Source organism: Armigeres subalbatus, chromosome 3 (genome assembly GCF_024139115.2).
Source record: "Armigeres subalbatus isolate Guangzhou_Male chromosome 3, GZ_Asu_2, whole genome shotgun sequence".
Lineage (NCBI taxonomy): Eukaryota > Metazoa > Arthropoda > Insecta > Diptera > Culicidae > Armigeres > Armigeres subalbatus.
The window spans coordinates 24916013-24943746 of NC_085141.1; the positions used below are offsets into that span (position 1 = coordinate 24916013).

A 27734-nucleotide genomic window follows, 5' to 3' on the forward strand; every position below is an offset into this window, starting at 1 on the left:
AATGCAATGACTTGATTGATTTGAAAGGTTTTTGTGAATTTAAAATTCTTGTCCTTAAATCTATGTAATCCGATAGAAAACTTAAGTGTAATTTTGTTCTAATTCAAAGAGAAAATGAACAAATCAAAACGTATTTTAAAACTTACGATCATGACAGAAATCAAACCTTATATGCTCTATTTTTTCCAAAATAAAGAGATATCTCAAACAGAACAGTATTGATGCCAGCTCTATCGAACGCCCATCTCCTACATGTATACGTGAAAGCACGTCGGTAATGCTGTTTTGTTTGGTTTACAGGGCAAGAGAGCAGAGCATGTCCAGCGTAGATGCGATACGGCGTATACGATGTTGACAAACATTATACTGGGAGAGGGAAAGGTGCATTTTGGAGTTTAAATCGCTACCAAGACGTCAATGAAGCTGGCTCTTATTTTTGTAGGGAAGGCAAAACGTATTCCTCTCAATCTCTCTCAATGGGTAAGGTATATGAATTAGACAAATCATTAATTCAGTTTTGATCGAAAATTATCAATGATAGTTTTATCATAACGTCATTGGTTCATGAGCTTGGAAGTCAATATTCTTAGAAGTTACCAATGTAACAGTGTTAGTCCCTGTGAATGAATGCATATCTGACTTCAATGTGTTTTCCTTATCCTCTGAGCTTCTTAAAATAGCATGCGAGAGATAGAGAGGGAGAGATAGAGGAGAGAAGAGTTTTCTCGGAGAGTGTACCAAATTCTCTTGGGTGGAAACACGTTTTTTAATGTTGCCAGTTAACTGTAAAAACAAGAAATCGAATATGAAGAAGGAATTATATTTATTGCAACAGTATGCTTTGGTACATTTTTGAACGATACCTACTGTCCTAAGACAGGCATCTAGAAAAATAAATTTCAAATGGCTTAGGCTCATTTGGAGAATTAAACTGTAATTAAACTCATAAGGGACACATGGTGTTGAACTTAATCTAGAATAAAAAAAACCTAGATTAATTCACCTAGCGGTGATGGAGCCTTTCTTGTGTGTTATAAAAATAGTATTTTGGCCAAACTTTAGAGCCCATAGTCCGATATGGCCAATTTTCAATAGGAAACAATGAGGCAGTATTCTGCGTCGAATACAACTTGTTGTGAGCAAATCGATTAAGGATAAGTGCCTGAAAAATGAGTGAGAAATTTTGCGCACACACATACACACACACAGACATCACCTCAATTCGTCGGGCTGAGTCGATCGATATATAACACTATGGGTCTCCGGGCCTCCTATAAAAAGTTCGTTTTTGGCTCTGGCTTTGGCACAAGGCTCTCAGGGTCGAACCTATTGTTCAATATCTGAGACACCGCGACTGTTCACGCTGTATCTCAGTGAAGCTCACGAAAAAGGAAAACAATTGGCGAGGCACCATGTTACTGTGCATTGTTCTCAAAGGACTGTGAAAAGTTATTCTAGATCAGATACAGCAGAAAACAGACACGACAGCAGGCAAGACTCCGCATTGGAAGATCATGTGTGAACCACATTGTTACGCTCCGTATCATCGGTAAAAAATTACCGGACAAAATAGTCGCCTCCCTTCTTCACAGCGTAACGTTAGGGTTTCTAATAATGAAAACTTATTCATTATATTATTTTATTAATTACCAGACTAAGGCCTCCACCTGATCGATTGCACCTTGCCCGCTGTGCATCTCGCCTTCTTGTTCCCGTCGAATCCATAACCATTTTCACCGGATTATTGTCCAACATTCTGGCTACGTGCCCGACCCACCGCAGTCTTCCGATTTTCGCGGTGTGAACGATGGATGGTTCTCCCAACAGCTGATGTAACTCGTGGTTGATTCGCCTCCTCCACGTACCGTTCGCCATCTGTACCCCACCATAGACGGTACGCAGCACTTTCCTTTCAAAAACTCCGAGTGCGCGTTGGTCCTCCACGAGCATCGTCCAGGTCTCGTGTCCGTAGAGAACTACCGGTCTTATAAGCGTTTTGTAGACAGTAAGGTTGGTACGGCGGCGAACTCTATTCGATCGGAGCGTTTTGCGGAGTCCAAAGTACGTACGGTTTCCTGCCATGATGCGTCTCCGAATTTCTCTGCTGGTATCGTTATCGGCGGTCACCAGTGAACCCAAGTACACGAATTCTTCAACCACCTCGATTTCGTCACCACCGATAGAAACTCGTGGTGGGTGGCTTACATTGACCTCTCTTGAGCCTCTTCCTATCATGTACTTCGTCTTCGACGTGTTGATGACTAGTCCAATCCGTTTAGCTTCGCTTTTCAGTCTGATGTAGGCTTCCTCCATCCTCTCAAAGTTACGTGCCATGATATCAATGTCGTCTGGACGGACTTCGTGAAAATCGTAATAATCCCTGCCCTTCATAGCGATGTTGAATAGCAGACACGAAAGACCAACACTTTGCCGTAACCATCTGCGCGTTTCGAAGGGACTCGAGAATGCCCCTGAAACTCGAACTACGCACATCACCCGATCCATCCCTTGATCAACCGTATCAGTTTATCCGGAAATCCGTTTTCGTGCATTAGCTGCCGTAGCTGGTCCCAATCGATTGTATCATATGCGGCTTTGAAGTCGATAAAAAGATGATGTGTGGGCACGTTGTATTCGCGGCATTTCTGCAATACCTGATGTTCAGTCCGTAATCCAGCGAACTGAAGAAACAAGCCACGCCTCCATGCGCAACCATCGCCATCGTCTGCGGTCAACGCAGAACAATTTTGAATAAAACCATGGTGCAACCTAGCACCATTGATCAGTTTTTTCGCAACGATCAACAGCAGCAGAAGGAGAAGAAGATCGAAGAAAAACAGACCAGCCTAGACCAGCCGCAGCAGAGTCGAACCGACACCGGCAACAGTATTAGAGCCTAGCCGAAGCCGGCCGGCATCAGCGTGGAGCTGCAGCTAAATAAGAAGAAGAAGAGTAAAATAATGTTCTAGAAAAGTCTCGTGTGTGTGTTTTGGATTCTTGCCTGGAGCTCCCTCGGTCCGCCAGCTGCCGCAAAAGAGTTATTAGTAATTTTCTTGGCAATTGTTTGGCATTCGTCGCTGGTCCGCCGGTCGCTGCATTAAGACAGTTCCCATCAGGCTGGTTTCAATGGGGAACCAGCACTCGTTGGCGGATACGCTGCATGAAGGCAGCTATGGATTCGCGCTCCACCCCGGAGCACCCAACCACAGTTACAGTCCACTGCAATTTGACGCTACACCTGACGTATGGCGAACACCTGGTCTGTGGTAGAGCGTTCACCCATAAATCCCGCCTGGTACTGCCCCAGGTCCCACGAACTTTCTTGCAATTGGTGTTAGTCGGCGGCATAAAATTTGGGAGAGTACCTTGTAGGCGGCGTTCAGCAATGTGAATGCGCGGTAGTTGCTACAATCCAGCTTATCGCCCTTTTTGTAGATGGGACACACGACACTTTCCATCCACTCCTGCGGCAGAACCTCATCCTCCCAAACCTTGGTAATCACCCAGTGCAGCGCTCTAGCCAGTGCCTCACCACCGTGCTTAAACTGCTCTCGTGGTAGTTGGTCAACTCCAGGGGCTTTGTTGTTTTTCAGCCGGCCGATCTCCTCCTGGATTTCTTGGAGATCCGGAGCCGGAAGTCGCATGTCCTGCGCGCGTGCTCCTAGGTTCATTCCCATACCGCCACCGTTGTCTGCCATATCACCATTCAGGTGCTCTTCGTAGTGCTGCCGCCACCTTTGGATCACCTCACGCTCGTTCGTAAGAAGGTTCCCGTTTATGTCCTTGAACATATCGGGCTGTGGCACGTGGCCCTTACGTGAACGGGTCAACTTCTCATAGAACTTTCGTGCGTTATTAGCGCGGTACAGTTTCTCCGTCTCTTCGAGGTCTCGATCTTCCTACTGGCGCTGTTTCCTCCGAAAAATCGAGTTTGGTCTGTTCCGCGCCCGTTTGTATCGTGCCTCGTTCCCCCTCGTGCGGTGTTGCAGCAATCTCGCCCATGCTGCATTCTTCTCCTCAACTAACTGCTCAACTCAACTAACTTCGCCGTAATACCAGTCGTTTTTCTGATCCGGAGCCACCGTGTCTAGTGCAATGGTTGCGGTCTTTCCAATGGCGGATCGAAAATTTATCCATTCCGTTGGGAGTTCCACTTCCAGCTGCTGCGCGTAGTATTGGGCTAGTCTACCGTCTTGTAGCCGCCCAATGCTCAGCCGCAGCAGACGGCTCCGACGCGTGTTGTACACCGTCGAGAGCTTTAGGGCAGACATACTGCAACGAGGTAGTGGTCGGATTCAATATTCGCACTGCGGTGAGTGTGGACGTTCGTGATGTTGGAGAAGAATTAACCGTCGATTAGAACGTGGTCGATTTGGTTTTCCGTTACTTGATTAGTTGATTTCCATGTGGCCTTGTGGATATTCTTGCGGAGGAAGAAAGTGCTTCGGATTACCATTCTGCGGGAGGCTGCAAAATTTATGCATCGTTGGCCGTTGTCGTTCGATATGGTATGCTCCTCCTCCTTCCTCCCTTCCTACCTGAGCGTTCATGTCATGTCGATTTTGACGTCCCGCAGTGGGCATCCATCGTATGTCTGCTCCAGCTGTGCATAGAGCGCTTCTTTCTCTTCGTCTGGTTTCCCTTCGTGTTTGATGATGCTATAGTTGAAAAATCGGCCTTTTATCCTCAGCTTGCACATCCTTGCGTTGATTGGCTGCCACCCAATCACGCGTTGGCGCATCTTTCCTAGCACTATGAAGCCGGTTCCCAGCTCGTTGATGGTGCCACAGCTCTGGTAGAAGGGGGCCGCTCGAAGCGGGCTTTTCCACACTTTCTGTCCTGTCCAGCAGATTTCCTGCAGCGCTACGACGTCGAAGTTGCGGGGATGTAATTCATCGTAGATCATCCTGTCGCAACCTGCGAAACCTAGCGACATGTAGTTCCATGTTCCAAGCTTCCAATCGTTATCCTTTATTCGTCGCCTAGGTCGTTGCCGATTGTCATTCATAATGATTGTTTTTAAAGGCGGCTTATTAAGCCTACGCAAACCTCCTGTCTCGTCGTGGGGCCGTCGTGTCAGGGCTGTTTAGCGTCCCACCTAACACCAGGACATGGGCTTGTGCGCTTTTAGCGGCACACGGTCGCTTTGGCGGAGCCTACTTGCGGATACATGTAGCTTTTTATAGAGGTTTAACAGGGCCCACTGTCAAACCCCACCACATCCTAGGCAGGCGCCATAACTCGCAGATGGCCTGGGAGGGATCGTCAAGCCCTTGGACATAGTCCCTGCTGCCCCCAATTATTCATTATATTCGTTCTTATTTACATCAAAACAAATGGTTGTCCCACCGATTGACGAATCGGCAAATCATAAAAACCGTTACCATCCCTCGACGAAAGGCTTGAGGTCAACTATATCCAGGCGCACACGAATGCCGTAATGCTTGGCGCCAAAGCTTCAATTCCGGATAAAACGTCTTGTCAAGCTACCGACTACTACCCACATACAGCGTTGACGATGATGATGACTCACTCACACAACAATTTTGGCTTCACTTCGGTGCACTCGAACGAAAGCTTTGCGAGTGATTCGTGCGATGACTCATGTATCGTTGATAAATCGTAGGAGCTTTCACGTGACGGGTCGTGTTGCGTAACGTATACGAGAGAAGAAACTTTTAAGGTGATAGGCGATGCGGCACTAGGGTGTCTCGGTCCAACTAGGGTAACGCCGGACCAAATTGTTCACCGCCAAATCCACCCCACACAAGCACCCGCGATGACCAGCGGGTTTCACCTGGTCAAGCGAATAGTTTTCACATACTAAATTGGAACACATTAAGCACAATTCTGGTCTTACCTTCCAGTAACAGGAGTTTTTTTCACCTGCTAAGGTGCACACAAGCGCATCTTTAGCAAAACTTTAATCTGGAAAAACTATTTTTGGTCGTAATTTTACAAAATATAATAATTTGCCTTATGTTTTTCACATTTCGTTTGTTTTTAACTTCTCAAGGTTATACAATTTTTATATAGTTTTGAGATTTCACAAAATGGTGTCTAAAAATCTTTTTCTTGTTTAATCATACCGAACTACGCAGGCTGGCGAATCGCACGAGAATCAAATTAACCCACAATAGGAATTTGCATTTTAGATTCTGCTGATTCGTATCTGTATTATACGTTCGCAGTAAAGCACACCCCCTCTCCTTCTGCCTCATGCCAACCATAACTAAGCATCCTCCTTCATCCTTAGTTTTCTTCTCTATTTTGAGTGCTTTTATAAAACTCTGTAAAGCCTTGAACTTCTTTTAACAGGATAAAGTTGCTCTGCACTGTGCTTGGCTGAATGAGGTCCGTGGAGATTCTCGTGAGTTCCCGGGAGCAATCTTAAAGCTTTGGTTGCCTCAACGAATTCAGGGAGATAGCGCGTAAGCTGATGATAGAGTGAAAGATTCATTTTGTTGTTAATCTAGTTAATGGCTTTAGGAAATTTATTGCCAAAATATTTGTTACACGATTAAATATGATCAGGAGAAACATAAACAAACATAAATGTGCAAAAGAATGGTTGTTTAATACTCGACAGTTTGCCTTATTTTTTTATAATTTTGATCTCTTATCCCATCTTACCTTTTAACCCTTCGATTTTTTAAGCTTCGGCGTTTTGACCTACGACCTTTCGTCCTACAACCGTTAGTTCTATCTTTTGTTCTGTCGACGTTTCGTCTTTTCGACCTTTTGTTCTTCGACCTTATGATTAAGATTTTTTGTTTCGACCTTTTGATCCTTCGACCTTTTGATCCTTCAACCTTTTGACACAGATTTTTTGCTTTAATCTTTTATCCTTTAGACCTTTTGAACCTTAGACATTTTGTCCATTCGACGTTTTTACTCAGATTTTTGGTTTCGACTTTCTGTACGTTCGACCTTTTAACCCTTCCACCTCTTGTCCTTTTGACCTTCGACTTTTTGAGCTTCGACATTTTGTCCTTCGACCTTTTGTTCTACAACCACTTTGACTGACTAGACATATCTACGGTTGTTACTACGTGATTGACTATTTTTGACTCAGCCGTGTGGTAAGACGCGCGGCTACAAAGCAAGACCATACTGAGGGTGGCTGGGTTCGATTCCCGGTGCCGGTCTTGACAATTTTCGGATTGGAAATTGTCTCGACTTCCCTGGGCATAAAAGTATAAACCTCGTAGTTAATAACTGTGGAAGTGCTTAATGAACACTAAGCTGCGAGGCGACTCTGTCCCAGCGTGAGGATGTAATGCCAATAAGAAGAAGAAGAGGCGTGATTGACCAGAATCAACTGAATGATTAACTGGGTGGGTTTGTTCAAGTTTTCTCAGTGTGTAAGTGACTCAAATATTCAAATGATCAATAAAGGTGCCGGTCACGTCCTTGTAGTCAGTTAAGAAGAGGGAAGGAATATAAGTAGGTGATTTTTGCGATTTGAGGAACGTTTTTACCTCTGCGTCACCACAAAAACCTCAGGAAAGATTATCAGCAATGCGACCGTGTCATTTTTTTACACAATGGTTTAAAACTATCGCACAAAGCAGAACTAACTAACTACCTGCACAACGAGTAGGAACACGCTTAAACGCGTATAAATTGTTTGTGAGGTTTGGGAGGACCAGAACGACGCGCAGCACTAACACACGATTCTCCAAACATTAATGAATAACCTTTGCTGTCCAAAAATCACAGCATAAATGCCCGGTGGCATCCAAACTGAGGAGAATCTTACTTTGGACGATCGGAACGACACGCAGCGTTAAGCTAAAGCTAAGCTAAAGCTAAGCTAAAGCTAAGCTAAAGCTAAGCTAAAGCTAAGCTAAAGCTAAGCTAAAGCTAAGCTAAAGCTAAGCTAAAGCTAAGCTAAAGCTAAGCTAAAGCTAAGCTAAAGCTAAGCTAAAGCTGGGCTAAACTAGCTAAGCTAAGCTAAAAGCTAACTAAAGCTAAGCTAAAGGCTGAGGGAGGCTAAAAGGCTGGGGAAGCTGAAGCTAAGCTAACGAGGCTAAGCTAAAAATAGCTGGATGAACAGGGCTGGGGCTGGGAGCTGGGGACAGGTGGGGCTGAGGCTGGGAGGCTGGGCTGGGGGCTGAGGCTGGGGTGAGGCTGGTGGGGGCTGGGGTACCAGGTGGAACAGGGCTGAGGCTGAGGTGAGGGCTGGGAACAGCTGGAGCTGAACAGGGGTGGGTGGGGGCTGGTGGGGTGGGGTGGGCTGGGAACAGGGGTGGGTGGGGAGTGAACAGGGCTGGGGGTGGGGTGGGGCTGATTGCTGAGGAACAGGTGGTGGGGGCTGGGGGAACAGGGGGCTGGGAACAGGGAGCTGGGGCTGGGAACAGGTGGGTACAGGTGGAACAGGGAGCTGAACAGGAACAGCTGGGGTGGGGCTGGAACAGGGCTGGTGGGGTGGGTGGGGTGGGCTGGGGTGGGGAACAGGGGGGAACAGAGCTGAACTGAACAGGGCTGGGGTGAGGTGGAACAGTGGGGTGGGGCTGGGAACAGGCTGAGGCTGGGAGTGGAGAACAGGTGCAGAGGCTGGGAACAGGTGGAGTACAGTGAGGCTGGGGCTGGGAGGCTGGGAACAGAGGCTGGGGAGTGAACAGCTGGGGTTGGTGCAGGTGGGAGGCTGGGAGCAGAGACAGGTGGAACAGGTGGGAGTGGAACAGGAGCGGATGGGAACAGGAACAGGAGTGGGGGTGGTGGGGAGCTGGAGACAGGGAGCTGGTGGCTGGAGCTGAGTGAGGTGGGGAACAGAACAGGTGGGGCACAGGTGGGGAGGTGAGTGGGGCAGGGCTGGGGGCTGGAACAGGAGTGGAACAGGAACAGACAGGGAACAGGGCTGGGAGCTGGAGAACAGGGCTGGGTGGGGCTGGTGGAGCAGGGAACAGGTGCAGGGGGCTGGGAACAGGGCTGAGGCTGAGGAGTGGGAGCTGGGTGGGAACAGGGCTGGGGAGCAGGAACAGGGGTGGGAGGTGGAACAGGAGCTGGTGGGAACAGGGCTGGGTGGGAGCTGAACAGGAACAGGGCTGGGGCAGAGGTGGGCTGGAACAGGGGTGGGGCTGAGGAATTTCAGTGGGGAGTGGGGGCTGGGAGGCTGGGGCTGGGGGAACAGGGGTGGGCTGGGAGCTGGTGGGGAACTGAGGCTGAGGGGGTGGAACAGGTGGGAACAGGAACAGTGAGACAGGGTGAGGAACAGGGGGTGGGAGCACAGGGGTGGAACAGGAACAGGGACAGGAACAGGAGACAGGAACAGTGAGAACAGGAACAGGAGACTGAACAGGTGAACAGGGGTGGGGAACAGACAGGAGAAGGGGTGAGGCTGGGCGGGCTGGGGTGGGGAACAGGAACTGAGGCTGGGGAGTGAGGCTGAACAGGTGGGAGGCTGGAACAGGGAGCTGGGGGTGGGGGAACAGGGAGGCACAGGTGGGGTGAGAACAGGGAACAGACAGGGCTGAGGTGGGGGGTGGAACAGGGAACTGGTGCAGACAGAGGGTGGAAGCAGGGGGCTGGTGGGGCTGAACAGGGAGGTGAGGCTGAGGGGTTGGAGCTGGGGGCTGGGGCTGGGGCTGAGACAGGGCTGAGGTGGAGTGGGAACAGGCTGGGGTGGGAACAGGTGGGGCTGGGGAACAGTGGCTGGGAGGCTGGAGGAACAGGGTGGGCTGAGGCTGGGATGAGGGGCTGGAGCAGGGCTGAGGTGGGGAGCTGAACAGGGGCTGAGTGGGGGCTAAGGCTGGAACAGGGAACAGGCTGGGGCCTGGGGGTGGGAGCTAAAGGTGGGGAACAGAGGCTGAGACAGGGGCTGAGGAACTAGGAGTGGCTAAAGGCTGGAACAGGGCTGGTGAGGCTGAGGTGGTGGTGGGAACTGGGGTGAGACAGGTGAACTGAGACAGGGGAGCTGGAACAGGAACTAAGGGTGTGCAAAAGGGGCTAATAAGCAAAACTAGCTAAGCTAACTGGGGCTAAGGGTAAAAACAACTGAACAGGGCTAAAAACAGGGCTGGCTAAAAGGGCTGGGGAGCTAGCTGAGCTAAGCTGAACTAGCTAAAAGCTGGTGGGGGAGCTAGGTGGGAACAGCTTCAACAGCTAGCTGAACAGGGTGGGGGCTGGGGAGCTAAGGAGAGCTAGGAGGCTGGGGAGCTGGGAAAAGCTGGTGGGGCTAAAAGCTAAGCTAACTAAAGCTAAAGCTAAAACTAAGTAAAAGCTTACAGCTAAAAGTCACACAAAATTGAGCCTTTACAAAATTTATCACAGTTCTGGTACAATTTTTGAAAGGAATATATTTATTTTAATGAACGAATCTCGGGTACAATTTGCCTAATTTCGCACAGCTGACTGTTGGCCGACTATTGGCAATTAAAAGTGAGGTGAGGCTTCGAAAAATTTCGAAATTTGAATCAAAATTCACGCTCTTTTATCACTTCAATGGTAAGAATCAAAGCAGGGTTTTTAATATCAAACATTTTCTTCCATTTTAAACGTAAGACACAGTGCATAGAACGCGTAATCATCAATTTATCGAATAATGATCCTTCGTTTTTAACCTCACTTTTATCTGCCAATCAGCTGAAGTTTTTTGTATCAGCAATCTAATCATGTTTTTGACTGAAGCTCGGGGAAAATACTCAAACTGAGATTCGCACAAGCAAGGTCGAGGAATGAAATTAAACGTGAAGATGCAAACTGCATTTACTATTACAGATCCATTTAGATAATATTTGGCCTCACTTAATCGTATCGCGTATCCAACACTGGCCTCGCTCTCCTTCGGATATGCTGAGCATCGCATCCCGAGAGAGCATAGACGCACCACCACATTCGAGCCAACCCACCAGCCAGCCAGAAGGGGGAGGCAGCATAACACGCAAGAATCTACAATCGTTCTCCTGCCGCCGTTCGCTCAGTTGGCTGGCTGGTCAGAGTCGAAGTTGAACTCGTCGGAGTAAAACGTGTGTGTTTTGAGCTACGGAGTCGCCGAGCCTGGCCATAGTATCGTCATCGGGTCGCGCTGATGGTTGATGGTGGTGACTGCGCCATACCAACCTCCACAAAACTTTAAAGTTGGATTTTTTTTTGCTGCATAAGAAGGTGGGCTCCGCCGATGCTGACATCGATGTGAGTTTGGTGAGGACAGTGTTTAGTGCGGGTAACAAAGTACTGAATTTGAAATCTACTGAAAGTGGTTCAGAGTGGAATGTTGGTTCTGTGTAAAATGGCTTTGGCCACGCGTAGCCCGGAAGAAGTGAATGGATTTGGAAAGTGACGAAAATTTCAGACGGGGAAAAATAGAAGAGGCACGGGAAAATCGGGCTGCTGACTGCAGTTGGGTGTGTGTGTTTTGATTTTTCCTCGGTGGCGCCGTTCCCGAGAGTAGTTCTTGGAGTTTGCAGTGGAGTTGTAGTTCTGCGGTCGCGAGGGGTGTGTTGTCGTATGGTGTATCGATTAAAGTGCCGCGACTTGGTGGCACGTACAGCACTCGAATTGAAGAAGTGAAATCCATCGTAAGAGAAAAAGCAGACGAAGGTGGGTGCACTTGCTGGTCTTTAACCTCCCCGCGACAAGGTGGGCCAAGCGACGAATCCCCGAGTTCACAGGAAGAGCAGTGCGTGCGGAGAAGATTGTCATCCCCCGTAAAAGTAGAAGTCAGTGAAGCAGAAAAAGGGGTTTGCATCTACCTTGGTCGAGGAAAAGGGTGTGAAGTTTCAAGTGCCGAGCCGAGCATCACCGGGGGTGAAAATCAATGCGAAAAGTGGCAAGTTGAGCACTTGGAAAAGGCTCCTGTGGAGTTCTGTGTGCGTGCGTTTCATGGAAAAGCTGCATTCGGTGGAAAATCCTTAGCGGAAAATTGGAATCCATGTTGTGATCTGTGAGTCCATAACCCTGGGAGTGAGTGTGCGTGTTTTTCGTCGAATTCGAGCCGCCGCAGCATCCACCGCAACCGGAAGTGTGAGAAGAAAGTGCTGAGCCGCGAAGTAATTCTTCCGTCAAATAAAAAAAATCTGTCAAACCTTGTCTGTGGGTCTGCGTCTGTACTTCCGCCGAAATGGATCCACCAGCAGTGCCGGGGTTTTTGGTTGAACTGCTGCACTCGGTGCCGCATATTAACATCACCTTGCACCGGGTAAATGACACCTTCAACCCGAACAGCTCCATCTACATTGAGGTAAGTGCCGTACATCGCCCATTCCGCCCTCAGGGTCTCTTCTTTGAAAATTACATAATTTTTTGCCAGGACTCACAAAGGGATGCGACACGGTGTGTAGGCATCTCCACTGGACCGTCCCCATGCTGGGGCAAAAGGGCGAAATTCTCTTCCTGGTTTCATCCTCATCTGGGTGATGCTTTTTTTTTGCGCTATTCATAGTGTTGATGCCAGTACCTAGTAGATGAATTGTGGCAATAGATGACGACGATTCCGGGAGGATGAGACCCACCCATACAGATGCGCACGTGGTAGTGTACTTTCCTGTCGATGATCCCGTTGCCATGGGCGTGCGCAGTGGTGTGTCAAGTGAGACAGGACACTCTTCGGTATGGGAATGTTTACATTCTCGGTGGTTTTCTTCTTCGTGTGAATACTAATGTTGATTTTTCAAAATAGTTCGTTACTAGTTTTTAGTTTCTTGAATACGGCCATCGAAGCTTAGACCCGATTTTTAGAATTTCTAACAATTCCGTATAACTGTATAACAAAACTTGTATAAGAACTGGGCATATGCGAAAATGTCAGTTCCTTATACAAATATTGTATGATTCCTTACAAATTTGCAAGCTTTTCATACAATATTTATTTTTGTGCTTACATTTTTTTATATAAAAATCTAATTTCTCAGTTCTTATATTTGTATTTTGGTTTTCTTATACTGAATTGTTGGGAAATCTAACAGTCGCTGGTTGGGTTATAACGGTCGGCTAGCTTCGCCGTCCGAATCGGTTGGAGTAACCACTTCGCTTAAGCGCCAAGCAGGCAAAAAGTTTCACCTGCATGCGAAGAGGCAAGATTTGTATCCCGGAGAGACTCCTCAAGGCGAGTCTGGCGAATCGTACCACCTCACACTCTCCAAACTCTATCGTTAGATGGGATGGTCAACGGGGAGTCAAAATAACGCATGAAAAAATTTAAAAAAAAGTCGGTTATCGCTTTTCTCTCCTCGTTCAACAGTTCGAGCGGGCGGAATAAAAATGTATTTTTGGTTTCAATAGATCGCTTAAGCTACAGGGTTCGGCTCTTCTTTACCGACCCTTCAAAGTAATTGAGTTCAACTCTCGATTGTGGCAAGTCCCTTTTTTATTTATTTAGCCTATGGGGAGCGACTCCATTATTCTAATCCCCCTTGGGGCGGTACCGGTGGTCAAGGATTTAAATATTTTGTAATACAAAAACGCAGAATGATCCACCTAGCGTTGGTGATGCCTTTCGCGCATTTAGTTAAGACACCAACCTTATATGGGGTTTATATGGTCCGATGTACAATTTTCTTCACAACTTTTAAACGCAATGACCGATCGTTATGAAATTCAATAGTGATCAACGAGGCTTTGTCCCCTGTCGAATAAAACTTGTTGCGAGAAAATCGGTTAAGGATTACTATACGAAAAATTGTCTAATGTTTTTTATAGCTTTTGTGCACACACATACGCACATACATACACACGGACAGACAGACATGTGCTCAGCTCGTCGAGCTGAGTCGATTGGTATATAATACTATGGGTCTCAGAAGCTTCTATAAAAAGTTCGTTTTCGGAGTGAAATGATAGCCTTTCGGTACAACTTTGTTGTACGAGAAAGGCAAAAATAGAGATCTCTGACCTGTTTGTGATGTTTCGCTGAAGGATACCTGCTGCTCGATGCGATGCTGTCAGTGGTGGGTGTCTCGAATTACGACACGTGCACACCAGGGTAGCTCGTTGGCGGACCCGTTTCTTTCACTCGCGAGTGCTGCTTCGAGGCCAATAATGGAGTGTGGCCGGCTATTGACGATCGGCTGACACCCCGGAAGTAGTGGTCACTTCCGATGGCCCGTAGATGCGCTGGGGCCTGATCGCTAACCCGCCGCGAGACCAGCTACAAGCGGACGAGTCTTCGGACCTTCCCAGAGGCCACGCGACGTGCGTAACCCTCTACACCTACACGGACGAAACACCTTCGCTTGAAGGATATTTGGTCCTTCAAGCGATAACACACAACATTAAAATTTCGGTCCCATGGACTAGAATATTTGTGTCGAACATTTACCTTGACCTCGAGCAATTTCAATCACCGAATTCCGATTCGTAGGCAAATACACTTGACCTTTCGTTAATCTACAGACATTGAACATTAAAATAGGAAACACTAACTCTCTTACAAAAACTCACATTTCTAGTAAAAATAAATAGGCGCACTTGGGCCTTTTATCACGTCCTCAACCACTTGGGGTTGAAGATAGTGTCCCGAAGATAGTGGAAGCAAAATTGTACTAGTTGCTAGCCAATCGCAAGTTATATTGTTAGTAGAGAAAAAGCAAAAAGCTTCCAATATTCTAAATGTAAATTTATATTGCATCCCATAGTTCTCGAGAGTACTATGGGATGCAATATAAATTAACATTTAGAATATTGGAAGCTTTTTGCTTTTTCTCTACTAACAATATAACTTGCGATTGGCTAGCAACTAGTACAATTTTGCTTCCACTATCTTCGGGACCTACGTCCGTTCACTATGCCGATCAACTCGAGAAAGAACGATATTCGGACTAAAAATACATGACCTTTACCTTGGCCATTGCGTAAGCGCGAGATTCCCACACATACATCTACTTCAAAATTTAGCAAATCATCTGGGGTGGCATTGCGCATCTCAATTCGAACGTAATTCTATCGAGTCGAACATGTTTGGCATTACGGTTTTCGATTCGATCTCGAAAACGACTCATCGTTCGAGTATGCTCGAGGAGGTACAAGAATAACGAGATGTTTTGACAGACCGCATCGTGCTTTCGTACTGTGCGGTTCTTTTCTCTCTTTGCGGAAGGAAGTTTTTTATACTACCCGAAGCTATTTTAATTTCAACAGTGCTTCTCAGCGCTATTTGTACCCACTGATCCCGTTACGATCTTTGCAAGGACCCGTGCCTTCGTTTTACGTTGGACCCGTTTGCGGAAGTAAAATTCCGACAAGCGGTGGTAATCCTGCAGGGACACCGTTCTGGGAAAAAACCTCTTAGAAGGTCACGTCTCCACGCTCAGCAATGAGCATTAATAAAAACAAGAGGAAGGGGGAGTCTCTGAATTCTCCACTTCCTTCAAAGAAACAAGGTTTCAAGACCGTCCTGCCCAAGCGCGGAAAAAATAGAAGGAAGCTGGAGACTTCAGAATCTAACGTTGACATTATTTCTTCTCCTATCGAACTGAGTCGAACTCCAATCAGTTCGACTTGATTCATGACGAAATTGAGCAAATCGAATCTACCTCTAGCCCAGGTGATTCGATCCATGCAAAAAGCAAAGGATTCCGCAATTGTGGTTCTGTTGCAGAGTTTTCTGGCTTTAGGAATGAGATTTTGAGTAACCTTCAGGGGATCAAGGTTTCATTTCAGATTGCCAGGAAGGGTGACTGCCGCGTTTTGCCGGGATCCTTTGACGATCGCAAACGTCTTCATCAGTATTTAACTGAGAAGCGGCACAAATTCTTCACATTCGACGACAAAACTGAGCGATTGTTCAAAGTCGTTTTGAAAGGTCTCCCTAGTGATGACAAATCACTGGATGAGATTGAAACTGAAATTTCTCAATTACTTGGAATTTCACCAGTCCAAGTGATTAAGATGAAAAACTCACTCTGGTACTTCCCAGAGGAGCATTTCTCAAGAATTTTATTTAGTTCATTTTAACAAAAGTGAACTAAATAATATGAAAAGTTTGGAAAAGGCCTGTATTATGTCCCATGTCCGTGTTACATGGGAACATTTCCGCAGGCCTGGGGGAAATTTCCAAAACCCCACCCAGTGCCGTAAGCGCCAAAAGGGGAGTCATGGAACCAAACATTGTCACATGGATGCTAAATGCATGATTTGTGGTGGAACCTCTCACGCCAAGGACGCCTGTCCTGAGGGAGAAGATTCCAATAAATTTAAATGTGCCAATTGTGGGGGCAATCATAAATCCAATTTCTGGTAATGCCCTTCACGCAAAAAAAAATTGGCTTCCCGTGCAAAATTGATGACGGAAAACGAGCAGTTCGTCGAATTCTAATTTTTCAATCACACCCACCTAGCAAGCATCGCTTCATTTCTAAAAATTTACCGACGATGGATGATTTTCATACCCATTCTTCAACGGAAAAACACGTTCGTTCTGATGACTCAGGTAGCATATCCGCTTCCGACTTTGATTTTCTAAATGAACAATTGCATCACATGATTGATGCAATGTTCAAAGCAAATACCAAAACTGAAGCTGTTCAGGTTGGTATCAAATTTACTCAAAAAATGTTATTTGTCTTCGTTTTAATGGATCCAAATAAATTTTTGAAAATTTTAAATTGGAATGCCCGTTCTTTAACCTTTTGTCTGTGCTCTGGGGTCAATATGACCTCAGGCCACTTTGAGTGGCTGCCATTTTTTTAGTTTTCAACCGATTCTCCTAATTTTTGGTAGTTTGGTGTCTCCTGGTGCAAATTCGCTTGAAAAATCTTGAAAATATGCCCTACAGTGTCCTTTTTTCAAAAAACTTACGTTGTCTGTGCTCTCATTGTAAATATTCTTATCGCACAATTTTGAAATTTGTAAAGATGACGTCTGTAACAAAGTTCGTCTGGTGGGAATAGACTGTCATGTGACGGAATAAATAATAAGGAAATTTACAAATAGACAAATATGAAATATTGCTTTAGCTTAAGATCCCTCATACCTACACCCAAGTTGTATTCGGCAACATTGTTCAGGACGTCTAACACTACAAAGCGGTGCTCAATATAATGAGCACTTCTTCCCATTGTTTAATTTGTGCGAAAAGAATATTTACACTGAGGAGAATTCTATATATCGGAATATCTTGAGTAGTCTAAAATAATGAATTCAAATATACCACCACCTGGCGGCCAAGTTCTAAACTTATCAACGCCTCATGCCAAAGCACATGCCTTCCTGCATAGCCTTTTTTAAAAAGTTGCAGTTCAAAATGGGTAGGATTTTCGGATATAATAAAAATAATCATGAAAAATCACTGTTTTTGTACCCTTGTTCACTAAAACCTCTCCCCGCGATGTACCCGCCCACCTATAGTCAATCTTTGGTAACGACCTGAAAGATGATTAAATTATCTTTCGAAATAGCCCAAAAAATCCAAAATTTGTCAAACATTAAAAAAGTTATAGCAATTTCAATTTGGGGTCAATTTGACCCCAGAGCACAGACAACGTAAGTTTTTTGAGCACAGACAGAAGGTTAATCGATTCATCGTTGTGATAATCCATTAATTTTGAATCGATAACTTACCAACTAATTCAATAATCGACAAAAATCGAGAGTAATCGATAAGTTGCTAATCGATTAATCGGGATTTTACGACATCTCTAAACTTACCGTGACGTAATCCGTAGGATCGGGATTTCTTTGATGCCTAATCTGCACTTGGTTCACCCACAATTCTCTTCAATATCGCGCTTCTCGAGTAACTTGAAAATCGTATTAACAACTCCACACTGGATGAGTAGTGATGAAGATGAGCAAAAGTTCAACATTTTATTTTCGTCGGGTGGTATGGGTGGTAAAGGGTGGTATGGACTTCTTAAGTACTGTGCAAATATATAGGACAAGTAGCAGTCAAGGAATGATTTTGCTGCTGACACTCCTGGAACAGTACGGAGCTGACAAGGAAAATGAATAATTTGGGAATAGAAGGCGGTTGCTGTGAAGAAAACACAAACCGTCATGTTTCCTTGCGAAATAATGCTCTGATACATTATTCCGCAAGTAAAGTTACGTTTTGTTTTGTTCATTCATTCATTTATTTAGTTTACATCTAAACAGATAACACTGAATCAACAATTTGACGCCACAATACACGGTTCGAGGCCGCATCTCTTCATCCTCGGATACGCCCCACGCTCGCCAAGTCGTTTTGTTCATATAATTTAGTTTTGCCTTTCTCGTATACAAAGTATACGTAAAGGCTATATGTTCGCTCCAAAAACAAACTTTTTATATGAGGCCTGGAGACCCATAGTGTTATATACCGATCGACTCAGCTCGACGAATTGGAGTGATGTCTGTGTGTGTGTATGTGTGTGTGTGCGCAAAAAGTCTAGCTCACTTTTTGGGCACTTATCCTTAACCGATTTACTCGCAACAAGTTGCATTCGACGCAGAATCCTGTCCCATTGTTTCCTATTGAAAATTGACCCGATCGGACTATGGGCTTAGAAGTTATGGTCAAAATACTTTTTTTTTCATAAAAAGCACATTAAAAAGTATAGCTCAGTTTTTGGGAACTTATTCTCAACCGATTTGGTCGCAACAAGATGCATTCGACGCAGAAAACTGTCCCATTGTTTCCTATTGAAAATTGACCCGATCGGACTATGGGCTTAGAAGTTATGACCAAAATACTTTTTTTCATATAAAAGCGCATTAAAAAGTCTAGCTCACTTTTTGGGCACTTATTCTCAACCGTGTGTGTATGTGTGTGTGTGCGCAAAAAGTCTAGCTCACTTTTTGGGCACTTATCCTTAACCGATTTACTCGCAACAAGTTGCATTCGATGCAGAATCCTGTCCCATTGCTTCCTATTGAAAACTGACCCGACCGGACTATGGGCTTAACAGTTATGGCCAAAATACTTTTTGCCTTTCTCGTATACAAAGTTGTGCGCAAAAAGTCTAGCTCATTTTTAGGCCATTATCCTTAACCGATTTGCTCGCAACAAGTTGCATTCGACACAGAATCCTGTCCCATTATTTTCTATAAATTCTATAAATTGACACGATAGGACTATGGGCTTAGAAGTGATGACCAAAATTCTTTTTGCCTTTCTCGTATACAAAGTATACTTAAAGGCTATATGTTCGCTCCAAAAACGAACTTTTTATAGGAGGCCCGTAGACCCATAGTGTTATATACCGATCGACTCAGCTCGACGAATTGAAGTGATGTCTGTGTGTGTATGTGTGTGCGCAAAATAATCTCACTGATTTTTCAGGCACTTATCCTTAACCATTTCATTTCTTAGGCACTTATCCTCAACAGATTTGCTCGCATCAAGTTGCATTCGACGCGGAATCTTGTCCCATTGTTTCGTATCAAAAACCGGCCCAATCGGACTATGGGCTTCGGAGTTATGGCCAATTTTTACAAGAAAAATTCTTACTCTCTATTTAGGCACTTACTCTCGGCCGATTTGCTCGCAACATTCGACGCAGAACCATGTCCCATTGTTTCCTATTGAAAAGTTGGCCGAATCGGAATATGGGCTCAGAAGTTATGGCCAAAATACTTTTTTTCATACCAAAAGTGCGAAGAAATTACTCATTCGCAAGAAACGAGAAAGGCACTATCACTGCTAGGTGGATTAATCTGGGTTTTTTTTTATTCTTCGCCAATAACCCGTGTAAATTTTTGAATGAATTCCTGAGGGAGCTCGTCGATAATTTCTTTAGGATATTCCGGGGAAGTTCTAAATGATTTCTTGGTGCTATTTGAGGGAATTACCCGGAAAATATCTTAGTGGATTTCCGGCAGTAACTTCGTGGAAAAAATATCTATGGAAATTTCTGGAAAAATGTCTTCTTTTTCTCGAAAGTTCCGGGAATTTCATTGGAAGCTCTTCCAGGGATTCCTTCTAAAGTTCCTCCAGCAAGTCCTTCGGAAGTTCCTCCACGAATTCTTTTGGAAGTTCCTCCAGTAATTCCTACACAAATTCCTTCAGGAATTCTTTCGGAAGATCCCCCAAGAATTCCTTTGAAAGATTCTCCAGAAGTTCGCTTAGGAGTTCCTCCAGAAAATCCTCCAGAAATTCTTTCGTAAATTCTTCCTGTAATTTCTCCGCAAGCTCCTCCAGGAATTCCTTTAGATGTGTCCTTTGGAAGTTAATGCAGGAATTCCTTCGAAACATCCTCCAGGAATTCATTTTAAAGATTCTTCAGGAATTTCTTCGGAAATTCCTCCAGGAAATCTTTCGAAAAAACCTCCAGGAAATTCTTTGTAAGTTCCTCTAGAATTTTTTTCTCGAAGTTCCTCCAGGATATTTTTCGGAGGGTCCTCCAAGAAATTGTTCGCAAGTTCCTCCAGGAATTCCTTTAGATGTGTCCTTTGGAAAGTAATGCAGGAATTCCTTCGAAACATTCTCCAGGAGTTCCTCCAGAAATTCACTTGAAAGTTCCTCCAGGAATTCATTTAATTCATTCATTCCAGGAATTTCATCGGAAGTTCCTCCAGGAAATCTTTCGAAAAATCGTCCAGGAAATTCTTCGTAAGCTCCTCTAGAAATCCTTCGTCAGCCCCCTCCAGGATTTTTTGCGGAGGGTCCTCCAAGAAATTTTTAGTTCCTCCAGGAATTCCTTTAGATGTGTCTTTTGGAAGTTAATGCAGGAATTCCTTCGAAACATATTCCAGGAGTTCCTCCAGAAAATCACTTGAAAGTTTCTCCAGGAATTCATTTAAAAGATTCTCCAGGAATTTCTTTGAAAGTTCCTCCAGGAAATCATTAGAAAAATCCTCCAGGAAATTCTTCGTAAGTTCCTCTAGAAAATCTTTCGGAAGCACCTCCAGGAAATCTTTCAGATGTTCATCCAAGAATATGTTCGGAATTTCCTACTGGAATTCCTTTGGGGATTCCTTCGGAAGTTCCTCCTACAACTCCTTTGGAAGTTCCTCCAGAAACTTCTCAAGGAGTTCCTGCAGAAGATTATCTAGGAATTTCTTCGGAAGTTCCACCTGTAATACCTCCGCAAGTTCCTCCAGGGATTCATTCGGAAGCACCTCCAGGAATTTATTCGGAAGTTCCTCCAAGACTTCCTTTGGATGTTAATGCAGGATTTCCTTCGGAAATTCCTCCGCAAGTTCCCCGAGGAATTCCTTCGAAAGTTCCTCCGAAAATTCCTTTGGATGTTTCTCCAGGGATTCATTCGGAAGAACCTTCAGTAATTTCTTCGTAAGTTACTCCAGGATTTCCTGAACAAGTTTCTCCAGGACTTCCTTTTGCACGTTTATGCAGGATTTCCTTCGGAAGTTCCTTCAGTAATTCATCCGCAAGTTCCTCCAGAAAGTCTTTCGGAAGTTCCCTCAGAAGATCTTCCAGGAATTCCTTAGGAAGTTCCCCCTGTAATTCCTCTGCAAGTTCCTCCAGGAATGCTTTGAAAGTTCCTCCAGGAATGCATGGAGGAGCATCCAAAGAAATTCCCGGGGGAGCTTCCAAAGAAACTCCCGGATGAGCTTCCGAAAGAATTCTCGAAGGAACTTTCAAAAGGAATTCTTGGAGGAAATTCCAAAGGAATTCCTGGAGGAATTTTCGAAGTATTTTCTGGAGGAACTTCCGAAGGAATTCCTGGAGGAACTTTGGAGGGATTTCCTGGAGGAATTTTCGAAGTATTTCCTGGAAAAACTTCCAAAGAAATTCTTTACGGAAATTCCGAAGGAATTCCTGATGAAACTTTCGAAGGCATTCCTGAAGGAACTTCCAAAGGAATTCCTGGATTGACTTCCGCCGGAGTTCCTGGATAAGCTCCCGAAGGAATTCCTGGAAGAACTTCCGAAGAAATCTTGATTTCTTGATGAATTTCTGAAGGAACCTCCGGAGGGATTCCTAGAGGGCCTTTGATGCATTTCTGACAACGCTTCCGGAGAAATTTCGGATAGTTTCCATTGCATTCAATAAGTTCATGCTGATCCATTCCGTCCCGATGGCGTGAAGCCGCCAATTTTCCTTGATGTTTTCTTTGGTTCTCAAGTGTAGTGCATCCGATGTCATTCGATAGTGAATCAAGAGTGAGATCTTTGTTGTATTTTGTGAAAGTGCAATGATAAAGAGCTTTTCCTTACCGCCATCCTTGGAGTCATCACTAGCCCAATGACTCGTTTGCGGGGAAATCTCAGATAGTGATTTTGAAAAAGCTCCATAAATTTCAATTGTTACGACCAAGATCTAACCTGTTATATAATGCTAAACAACTAAACTACCTCAAACAAATCTTTAAGCTGTTGGTTTCTTTCCTTCATTTTTCCGTACTCCAAGTTTGATCTTCACTTCTGATGGTCTAATACATTTTATCACACATACATATAAATGAAAAATATATAACACAAACTTTAATCTGAATAAAATACTAATTTCCCAAGATTTTGCTCATGCTCATTCAATGAAGAATCTGAAGCCTGCACGTGAATTCTTGAAAGGTTCTGAACGAGGGGTATCATTCTTGAAGATAGCTTCAAGCCATATAAAAAACATACCTATGTCAGTTGGTGAGTTTAGTCAGTTGTAAATATTTATATTAGTAATAAAGGCAACATTTGCAAACTGGTTGAAAACAACTTGGACCACTTTTTGGGCGGCTTCAAAGGTATTCTGGGGATGTTGTTGAAATAAAACATAGATTCTTTTGAAATTTCTTAGCTAAAAACTTCAAATTAAGATTTCTCGAGATTCCTCCTAAGGATTTTTTTTTTAAATGGTCCAGAGGTGAAGATCTACCACAGGAATCGAGCCTTATACTTGGTTTTGATGGACATTTTTATTTAACAACAGATCCTGAATAAATCAAAGAAAAATCACATGATAATTAATATGCGTTGAACATTTAGGATAAGTGAAAAATTGAGATTTTTTTTTATTATTTAGTTTCTTTATTAAAGTGATTTTAAAATTGAGAAAAGGTAAATCGTGTAAAAACAGAATCCAGAGTATTGTGGAAAAACACTTGTATTAAACGTATTAAACGGAATCCATAAATCAATGTTTGTTCACAAATAAGTTACACATAAATCGGAAATCGTTCCCGATTTCGTTCCAAATGCTCGCAAATTCTCTCTTGAGCCTTGACTCGATACAATTTTATGAAACAGCTTTTCCCGTCTGCTTGGTAATTTTCATCTGGATTTCTATCCTGTGTCAGCCAGATAAACGTCTAACTCATTTTTGAATATTTTGGAATTCTTACAAGTTGTTGACTTCGTGATAGTTAAACATTAGTGATGTCTCATGCTTTTGCCATAAAAGCATATTATCGGCCTCGTGCCATTGCAACACGCTCCTAGCGTGAGGCCAGATATGGTCAAAATAGAATACTATTCTTGTGTTTCTTCAGAAATGACAAAAGTAGCTTTCAACGATTCTTTTCTTATATGTTATATGTTATACGAAAAGGTACGTAGTTTCAGATTTCATGAAAAAGCGCAGATTTCATCGCAACCGCTTTTATTGCCAGACAAATTAGGAGTTTGATCAAATTCATTATTTTATTCTGGGATGTCAAACTTGGAATTTGGTGACATAATCATCTATAAGATATATATTTGGATTGGCAGTTTGATTGAGTATATTCACACAGAACAAGTGTTTCGCGGATTGTTTAGAAATATTGAACCAGTTTTGCTCAAATTTTCAGAACTATCACTCACATGGTTTAAATGACATGTAGGTACCTACAAATAAGTTTGGGTTTGCTATTTTTAACGAATGCTCATTTCAGTGCAGATATGAGCCAATCGAAATTCAAAGGACTTTTTAACAAAAAGTTTACAGTGGAGCTGGGTGTTTGAAAATTATAAATTTTTGTATTACACCATTTGCACTCGAGTCCTTTATGTTTCGTGGCGGACTGCATCCTGGTAGTAGCAGCATTGCACTACTTCACGCGACGGTGAAGTCTAGCATTCCTCGCCTTTTGTCTCGAAAGGTAAAGGGATCCTGCTTCACATCACTACATGCTCGTTTTTAATCTTACAACACTAGCGAATGGATATTCGTATTTCAATGATAGAAGTCACGTCACAGGATCTGCCTCATTACTTTGAAAAAGGTACCGCTTGATGTTACCGACTTGGGTGGTATTGCATGTGTCTTTGTGTACCGACAGCCATCACATCACAGCATCACCGACAATATCTCTGCCACGACATAGAACCGTACGCATGCATGCAGTCTCCGACGACGACTCTCAACGCGAGCTCGCTCTCTCCCTGCACTTTCCTCTTGCTGAGCAAACGTATAGCCATCGCCATCATCATCATCATCGCACCAAATGTGAAGCATTGTGCGTTAGTGTAAGTGTGTATGTGGGTGACGACGGCAACCAGGAAAAACAAATATAATGCAAAAGGGATGCCCTTGTCAAATTATACGCAAACCGGAACGACACGATGGTATGCCCGTTGGACAGTTATCCTTCTTTTCACGGCGAAGGTATGCTGTTCGAGTTCTTTAGATAATTTGCCGGATCGAAACGAAGCAAGAATGCCGACGATCACCGACTGATGCCGGTTAAGAATGAGCGCATATCTCTTACGCAGGTAGGTAGTTAGCCTTAATACGGTTTCGCAAATGGAAGCTCGGTACCTTGCCGGAATAGTTCTGTGCAATATGTTGCTACATCATGTATTGGCGAAGCCTTAGTCGTTCGCTTTTGGAATGGCAAGATTTGATTTTTTTGTTGATATGAAAAAAAAATAATCGTCACTGTCGTACAATACTGGACAAGGGTCTCAGATGGCAAAGAAAATTTATTCATGGGTTGGAGAGTGAAAAATAAAAAAAAAAATAGAATATATTTTATCTTCTTATCTACCTGCAAGAAACGTTAACATGAGAAACGGAAGAATTCCCTTGCATAATTTAAACAATTTACTAAATTACACAATGCGAATAATAACAATTTTAACAATATACCCTTAGTTGAATGAGTGCAAAATTTCAAATGTCTGAACCCAGAATTAAGCAAATGGGAAATAAATTACGGGGCTTCTACTGTGTTGCAATTCTATCGTGGAAACCATTTAATCCAAAAGCGAAAGGATTTTACTATCGTGATTCTGTTATGCAACTTGGAATGTGGGTTAATTGTATTCACCTTCCTTTTGATTTGTGTCAATGTGGCTCTAATTAAATTGCCCTACAAGTGTATTGTATTAGCAACTTGCAGTACACACATGTAGTAACATTGATCCGGTTGATTCCCAACAAAGTATTTATTTATTTCCTTTCATACTGTTACATCGGTTATCAGAGTCAATGAAAATAAGATTTGATAAAATGCATTTAATCAAACACTAAATTAATGACATGTATTATTCAATCTCAATTCTGTAGAGCTCATCATTACCGTCACCGTCATTCTTGAAAATTTGAAATCTTTGTTTTCATTCCAATCCAAAATAAAATTCATACACACTAGCACTTGAATATCTGTTGAAGAATCTATAAAATGTTGTTCGAACGTAAACAATCTATTCCTAAGCGCAGAAGGTGGGTAAGCAAAAGATTAAATAAGATAAAATAATATGGAGTACTAACTTTTAAAAACAAATCTACAGATTGTCTGTGACGAATAGTGTGAGAAGCTTCCAGACAGCTACCCAAATTATATCTCTAAAAAGTTTTAGAGAACCTTTCAAAAGTATTCTGAACAAATCACTGTGATGTGTTATTTTTATTTCGAATTGTTACAAATTGCTGCTTCTAAGTCGCGCAATCTCCTACGCATCAATAACCCATAAGTCATTTGATCATCTGCAATGATTATATTTTTAACTGAGTTTTAACTACCAGCCGCTTAGAAAACACATCACCGGTTTTATCACCACCCGAAACACCACATCCATCTGTGAAACAATCATCACAAAAATCGATCCAATCTAATGCGACATAAATTTTTCAAGCCCATTACCGACAATTCCGACCGCCACCGTTCCATATAGTCGCTCCCGCTGCTGACATTGTGGGTCCATCGCATCAATTTTTCGGTACGCAATGACGACCCCTTGGGAGCGCACCGTAATCACAAGGCCCACATTTATCTTGACTCCAGCTCCACACGACGACACGCATAGGATAGGCGTTTTGGTTGCCATTTGCGCCCAACCCGAACTCCGAACCGGCGGCGGGACAAGATGATGTGCGATATTAAAACTGATATCTGTTCGGCTAACGACAACGTGCTCGGTTGGAAACAATAAAAATCAGAAGCAATTTCAAATTATAATGTCGTCTTCCCATCCACCCCGAGAGTTGATTCTTGCGGGAAGCTCAGGAGCGTGTAGGCAGCATCCGTGATCACACCAACATAACGCAATTTTCATCTACATAAATGATGTCCAATGGTTGCTCTAGTAGATAGAAAGGTTATTGTCTGAATAAATTGGAGAATAGACAATTAATAGTAGAACACTTGGTTGCAGATGTTTGTCTTTAGAAATTTGTTAGCTTATTTGAAAAATAATGCTTTTGAATTCCACATCTTGCAATATAAATACACCCAAACAGCAACTGTTAGATTTTCAAACAATTCTGTATAAGAACCTACTAAAACCTGTATAAGAACTAGGCATATGCGGAATTGTTAGATTCTTGTACAAAACATGTAAGCTCACAAACAAATATTGTAACAAAGCTTGCAAAATGATAAGGTCTCATACAATATTTGTATAAGAATCTAGCATTTCTGCATATGCCCACTTGTTATACAAGCTTTGGTAGGTTCTGATACAGAATTGCTAGAAAATCTAACAGTCACTGGTTGGGTGAGACAAACAAAAGTGGAAAACATCAGTATTGAAATAACATTTGATCAAAGCAATGGAACAGAAGCATTGGAAATACAGAAACTAAGTGGAGTTAAATACGAATTAAGGTACACCGGGGCAAGTTGAAACGGTTTTTTCAAAGTTGAACTTTGAAGTGCTATAAAAAAATCGCTTTTTAATAAATTTTGAATCCGTTTACGTTGTTTGCTAGTTCGGGCCAAAGATTATACATAAAAAATAAGCAACCTCACCTAAATTTTTTATAAATATTTTATATATTGAAATTACTATTTTATGTGCATCATTTCAACTTGCCCCCGCGTATCGGGCAAGTTGAAAACACTGCGCTACATACAGAGATAAGCTATTTTTTCGTATTAAAATCACAATATATGTACTCAGTGAGACTCAAGATGCACGAGGTTGTAATGGTGACAAAATTCGCATAAGAGTCCCATGTAATTTTTTGATAATTTTGATTTTCTTTCTAGAAACTAGCCTCAAAAACTGATAACATAGCAGGCTTTGTTCTAAAAATTTTAAAACCAAAACCCAAATTTTGTTGCCTCATCTTGATATTTACTCGCATAAAAGTCACAATCCAGATATTGATATTCTTTTATTAAAAAAATAAACCTAAATATGATCCATTCAATTGTCTCATATCAACATATACCGTGGGACATCGAAATCCTTACTCTAGACTAGACTATAGAAATCGAATGCAAATGAAACGTTTGTCATTGACAAGGGGACATGAAGGCTTCTACTTTTGAAGTGTTTCACCTTTATACATAAAAACTACGAAAAACATGAGAAAAATATGAATTAAATCAAATTCCTGAATCGAAATCCTTCCACCGCACACGGATTTCGATTCAAAGGATCATAATCCGTACAGCTATTTTTAAACTAAAATATTTAAATTGAAGCAGACTGATTGAACGAACTACCATTGTAAATAGTTCAATACGCACCTTGAAAAGCGATCCCTTCGA

The 27734-nt window shown here is 43.3% G+C and overlaps 2 protein-coding genes across 4 annotated transcripts in view; one reads left to right on the top strand and one right to left on the bottom strand.

The window, feature by feature from the left end:
• Window positions 1-8032: 8032 nt before the first annotated feature.
• On the bottom strand, window positions 8033-10810 carry LOC134221521 (uncharacterized). The gene is made up of 3 exons (XM_062700712.1): window positions 10750-10810; window positions 9472-9778; window positions 8033-9419 (listed from the first exon to the last, which is right to left on the bottom strand). The coding sequence occupies exons 1-3, from the start codon at window positions 10808-10810 to the stop codon at window positions 8033-8035; spliced, it is 1755 nt and encodes a 584-aa protein (XP_062556696.1).
• A 103-nt stretch (window positions 10811-10913) lies between these two features.
• LOC134220626 (protein tweety-2) overlaps window positions 10914-27734 on the top strand; it is a 312071-nt gene continuing 295250 nt past the window's right edge. For all 3 annotated transcript variants that reach the window (XM_062699725.1, XM_062699726.1, XM_062699727.1), the window contains exon 1: window positions 10914-12184. In XM_062699725.1, the coding sequence (XP_062555709.1) occupies window positions 12065-12184 (120 nt within the window). In that variant the 5' untranslated portion in view covers window positions 10914-12064. The remainder of the gene's footprint in view (window positions 12185-27734) is intronic.